Here is a 5,888-nt window from a genome sequence, read left to right as displayed (position 1 = left end):
GGCATAAGTTAGTGGTGCAAAGGATAGGAGCGAAATTATCTCACGCCTTGCTGGCAGCCGCAGTGTGGGGGTTCAATTTTTGAGATATGGAATTGGACTCCTTGTAGGCGCAGTGTACATACAGCTCTTGTTCCCTGGTCTGTTGGGGCAAATCCAGCGATTTACCTCCCTCACAAAACTCTAGGAGCGGACGCAGGGCGACGGGGTCTCAAGATTGGGGTTCAACTTCTTTTTTTTTTTTTTTTTTTTTTTTTTTTTTTAAATATTGAGAGACGTATTGGAGGACGTTGAGAAAAACCATTCAAAAGTCCAAAATTTCGTCTCTCGTTGCTGTTTGTTTGCCATTCATTTATCATTCACGTGTCTCTGTTTTCTTTTTCTCACCCTTTTCTCGTTTTATTTCGCTTTCTCATCTGAGTTTTTCTGTTTGTTTTCTCGGTAAAGATTCTTGGCGGTTACGGTTTATTTGACAGTGGGCGCTGAATATATAGGGGTCCTCTCTTTGATTCAACACTCATTATTCAAGTGTGAGAGAAAATATAGAGAAAATGGAGGGAGGGAAACAAACAGGTTCTTCATTCACTTCTGATCTTTTTGGCTCAAAGGATTCTTCTGTTTCATCGACTTCTGGGATTTTCGACTCAATTTTCGCACCTTCTACTCTGGTATGAAGGATAATAATTTATATTCAGGGGGTTTTTTGTCGGATATTTTATTTTCGGATAATGGGTTTTCTGCATTGTACAATTTTTACTGAATTTTTTATGTTTCTTTTCAGAAAAATAATAATAACTTAGATTATTATTGGCAATTTTAAGATTTTTTTTGTGCAAATGAATTCACGAACTCTGTTAAGTAACAAACAATACTTGCCAAGGCTGCTTTGTGAATTAATTAAAATTGTATGTGTGACTTTTAGCAAGTGTTTAGGTAATCTTCTTCTGTCCCAATAAATGATTAATTGAAATAATGAGTTTAACATCAATATGTACACTTACAGTCACTTATTTTGAGAACTCATATGTGTTTTTAATTATTTTTCATGCTTACTGGTTTGTTTTAGTCTGTTTAAGGAAAAATGATTCTACTTGTGCTGTCTTCTTATGTGAAAATTCAATCTATTTGTGAAAATTGAATCTTATCTCCTCTTGGGTTTTATAGATTTAGATTGAATCTCGTCTAATTCTTACAAGGTGAATCTGTTTTAGGTCTCGGGAGAAGCATCTTTGCGTCCTCTGGAATCGGAGAAGAAGCACGACTCTGGAAATACAGTTCGGAGTGCCAATACAGAGATTATAGGTTGGTAGTATATGTTAAATGAGGCCATTCAAATGAGAGTTAGGCTGTTTATATTTGATTTATAGTCAAATTTATGTTCAGTTTGAGAGGTATTAGAACTGCATTTTGTATTTATGAACTGGATGAATTGGATTACTGAATTAGAGATGAAACTCAAAAATTTAACGAGCTTATTATACTAAAGAATGACTTCTCCATTCTGCAAGCAACCTTCACCGCTTTTACTTTCTCTTGTCGTCGTGTCTCTATTTACATGGCCACAAACCATCGATGAACCATTTCGGTTTTTGAAAATCCAAAAATTTCCCCTTAACTAAGCTGTTATGGAAAATTTGTAAAAACAGGGCAAGAAACACTACCCGCTTAAGGAATTAGACGTAGTTTTTGAAAATTTGGTGACCATTACTCTTGTTGGTGTGTGTTTCTCCCATTCTCTTTTAAAGTATAATTTTCGATTTGGACTAACTTCATGCTTGTTTTCCAGGCAATAATTCTCGGAGTGGTGAAGGCCAGAGGCAGAGCATACCAGGCAAAGACCCAAATTTGGGATATCAGGAGGAAAAAGCACAACCATTTCACTACAGCTCGTCGATATACTACGGTGGTCAAGATGTCTATTCTCGTCCCCAGAATACTCAGAACCCAGGACCAACAACTGTGAGTACTCTTTATGCCGAATGTAAATAAGCACTATATTAGGAGAAATCTGACTAATTTCTTTCAAATTTATCGTATGATTACCTTAATATTGATATGTCTCTCTTGTGTAAATATGGTGATTCACGAAGAACTTCATTTTGCTGTTCTTAGTGATTATGAATCTCACAAGAAATAGTAAAAATCGGCATTTTTACCTTCTACAAGCTTCCATTACTATAACCAAATACTACAACTTTCTTGCCATAATATTATTTCGCTGCAATGATCCTAATAAAAAGGATAAAAACAGGGTTGGAAATAAACCGCTTCAATTTTATTGTCCTTTTTTTCTTTTATTGTAAGGCTAGATACATTTTCGCGTTAACATACTTTTTATTTATTATCAGTTCGGTAAGGATGGGGAAGACGACGACTCAGGCAGTGCTTCTAGAGGGAACTGGTGGCAGGGTGCGTTTATCTGATTTTGGACTGGTACACGGCTCAATTATGGTCGCTAGACTTCTCTTGTTTTAACATCTTTTTTACTTTTTGGCAGGATCTCTTTATTATTGAAGTTCGTTGCCATGGCATGTGAATATGCCATATAATTGGGTATTTACCATTCAATTTCTTCTTGAAATCCAAAGTTTTAGTCTTTTTGATTCTATATATGCTGAATCTTATATTTGTAGTTGACGTGATGAAAATTGCTCTTAAATGTTAATTTGCAGGAAAATATTAATGCAGGGCAGAAGGGATTTATTCTAGTTTCTCTAATATGGAAGATAAGTGATAGTTACAAACCGTCACTTTTTGTTACTCTGCGATTCCGCTCTTTCTTTAGTTTATTGGAGTCCGAGAATCCGTTCTTACCAGCAGTAGAGCGCAAGAGACTGTCGAGTTTAAATATTCCAGTTATTATATGTAATTGTAGCTAGTGTATCTGGGTTTTTCGTTGTGTGGAACTGTAAAGAATAATGAACTTGTTGCTTTTAGCCCTTCGACTGCATAATAGATATGATCTTATAGCTCTTTGAACTTTCTATGTTATGTTCGTATTAGGTTCAATGGATTGTGATTTGGTAAAGAATGTCCAACGATGAGTCAGTAGTTTTGTTTTATTACTAACTGTTACCTTATATTTGTTGTGTCCCACTGAGAACATATTTGAGTTGTCCCTTTCTTTCCACCACACAGAACTTTAAGATAAAGAGAGTGGGACATCTCAGTGACAAGAAAAGTTAAAAGGTAGGCAATTATTCTTGTTACTAAGGTTGTAAAGAAAAGGGCTGTTGATCAGAACTTAATTGGATGAATGATGATTCAGGGCTGAATTCAATATCAGGCTACAAAATTTCAAGTCGGACTACTACATAAAAAAAAAAAAATTTACACATAAAAAATTGATTTTTTACCAAAATAAAAATAAAAAATACCTTAAATAAAATTTCTTGGCCCTGATTGTGGGGGACTACAGTCCAGCCTAGCCCCCTCGGATCCGTCTCTGGATGAATATGATGTTTTATGCCTTCTCTTTGATGGAAAGCCTAGGGAAGAAAAAAAGGGGGATCTTATAATTAAAATGTGGTGTAGTTAACAAAAATCATGGTGCTTTCTGTTTTTAGTTTGGTGCTTATTTTATTATAAAAGTATCGATTATAACCTAAATTAATTGAGAATAATTCCTTTCATATCTTTTTTGGTTTACTAATATTCCAAAAATAGAGCGTCTTTCTCAGTAATTCACATTAAAGATTTAAATTTATTTGATATTTATTTGTTATTATATTAAATAGAAATTGAGAAACCAAATCATTGCATATGCATAAAAGATAAATTATTATTTTTTAAAATATTTTTCTATTATATGGAGTATGTATCTTATTTTGTAATTTTATAAATATTGTAATTTAATAGATCTTAATTTATTTTTTTTAGTTTAACACAATTATAAAGAATACGATGTCTTAAAAAAAATAATTGATGATATTATTGTTTATTATAAAGTTAAATAAAAATTATAATAATACTAATTATAATAACGATATAAATGAACATCATTACCTTTAAATAATTGTATGCAGATCATTGTTTTGAAAATTGATCTAATCATCAATTCGGAAAAGTTAAAGGATCAAGGGAAACGATCGAATCGAGATCGAATTGGGATCGACCCGGAGTTAAAATAAAAAATAAATAGATTAATATATTATATTAAAAAATTCTATTGATTTAAAAAGCATTTTATAATTCATATTTAACATTTTATTAATATATGGATCAACTTAATATTAACCTTCCGTTTGGCCCCCATTAAAACACATTATTTGCCAATTTCTCAAACTAGTGCGGCCCCATGTGTCATAAAGTCAGACTGTGCAGCGGGGCAATGGGGGCCCTCAAGATTGATGTTCAACCTCCTTTTTTTATTTTTATTTTTTTAATAAGTCAGAGAGTGCAGTAGAATTCAAATGGAGGGTAACTATTGGTCACAATACTAAATGACAAAACTGCCCTCGCAACCACTCCCCTCAAATTCAATTGGTCATCTAGTTTTGATATCGAAGGGTGGTTTCGTCCATTGTTACCAACAATCCGTTTGAAAAAACGTGATACACTGCAAATAATCAGGAAGGCAACAGAATGGACCCCACTTGCGTCAAAAAAGGGGTTGAAAAAAATAAATTAAAGTGCTTTAATGGAGACCAAACAGACGTTAAGTGGGGAAATAAATGGGCCAAAATATACCATAGCCCATTAACTAAACCCTAGAATGAATTTGCCAACAAAAGTTCCGGATGAATTAATTCCCGTTTGTTCTTCTACTTCTCTCATCTGCTGACTGCCTCATTGTTTACTTCTCTCCTTTGTCGACTGCTTCATCTTCTACTTCTCTTCTTTGTTACACATACAATTTGTATGTATCTATTTAAATAATTGGATTGTTTAAGATTGATTTTTAGATATTTTGATTGAAATCTTGTACAAGGGCTTCAGCACAAAGATATTAGAGCTTTAGTGGCTAATAAGAGGCTGGAAATGGCACTAAAGCATTCTTTTCTTTATACTATAAATTTTTTTAATAGAAATATTATTTGTGAAACTCGGAGAAATCATGATCGGTTCATCAGTTTTCGGACGAACCGGATGGTTTTTCTAGTTTTCTACCGATTTCTATATATATGATTTTCAAGTTGTGATTGGACCGAATTTTGGTTGAATCGATCGGTCATGTCCAAGTTTGAAAACATTGATGCGACACATTAATAAATCACTCGGTTTACCAAACCCTAAAATGCTGATTTTGAAATCTAAGGCAATTATGAAAATAAAAATTATCAAACACATCCAATTCATTTTTCAGAAAGCTACTATTAATTCTCTTAAAGCACAACAATATCAATTAAATATTTGGAAATTGATGATATAACTTTTTATAATAAATATAGTAGTATTATGAATAACTTTTATGCCCTCGTAACCATAGTCATTATGACTATCGTATCTCTTGTAAGTCTAATTCTTCTATATAAATATAAGGTTTTGGTTCTTAGAAAAGTACACAATGTTATTGGCTTTTTTCTATAGTTTATAACATGTTAATAGCACGGTTCTTTCAAAATTGTGAATTGTTTAGAATGTAATAATTTTCGTAAGCATAATTATATGTCATATGTACTACAATTAATTTGGTGATATGTAAATTCTTTTGATGTGCATTTGTATCATAACGAGGTTACCTATTTTTCTATGCTTTTCATTTGTATGCATATTAATTCATTATTTATTAAGTAAATTAATGCATTACCATTTATTCAGCATTTTGATTCTGTCACATATTAGTTTTACCTTTATTTCTACATTTAATTTCTGTATATGTGGAATTCACATGTTAGGTATCCTTTGCATGTTGATAAAAGACTCAATCAATTTTGTTAACTTGTATGTAT

The 5,888-nt window shown here is 32.5% G+C and overlaps 1 protein-coding gene across 1 annotated transcript; it reads left to right on the top strand.

The window, feature by feature from the left end:
* Positions 1 to 275: 275 nt before the first annotated feature.
* On the top strand, positions 276 to 3,025 carry LOC111365819. Its single transcript, XM_022986335.1, has 6 exons — positions 276 to 665; positions 1,209 to 1,299; positions 1,784 to 1,956; positions 2,346 to 2,406; positions 2,495 to 2,550; positions 2,670 to 3,025. Exons 1-5 carry the CDS (start codon positions 549 to 551, stop codon positions 2,509 to 2,511), a joined length of 459 nt encoding a protein of 152 aa, XP_022842103.1. The 5' UTR covers positions 276 to 548; the 3' UTR covers positions 2,512 to 2,550; positions 2,670 to 3,025.
* The last annotated feature ends 2,863 nt before the right edge of the window (positions 3,026 to 5,888 follow it).

This window comes from Olea europaea, chromosome 2 (genome assembly GCF_002742605.1).
Source record: "Olea europaea var. sylvestris chromosome 2, O_europaea_v1, whole genome shotgun sequence".
Classification (NCBI taxonomy): Eukaryota; Viridiplantae; Streptophyta; class Magnoliopsida; order Lamiales; family Oleaceae; genus Olea; species Olea europaea.
This window is presented reverse-complemented; position numbering and strand designations above follow the sequence as displayed.

Coding starts and splice junctions, on each gene's coding strand:
- LOC111365819 (XM_022986335.1), top strand. CDS start 549: ATGGAGGGAGGGAAACAAACAGGTTCTTCATTCACTTCTGATCTTTTT. Junction 666..1,208: donor TTTTCGCACCTTCTACTCTG/GTATGAAGGATA, acceptor AATCTGTTTTAG/GTCTCGGGAGAAGCATCTTT. Junction 1,300..1,783: donor TGCCAATACAGAGATTATAG/GTTGGTAGTATA, acceptor CTTGTTTTCCAG/GCAATAATTCTCGGAGTGGT.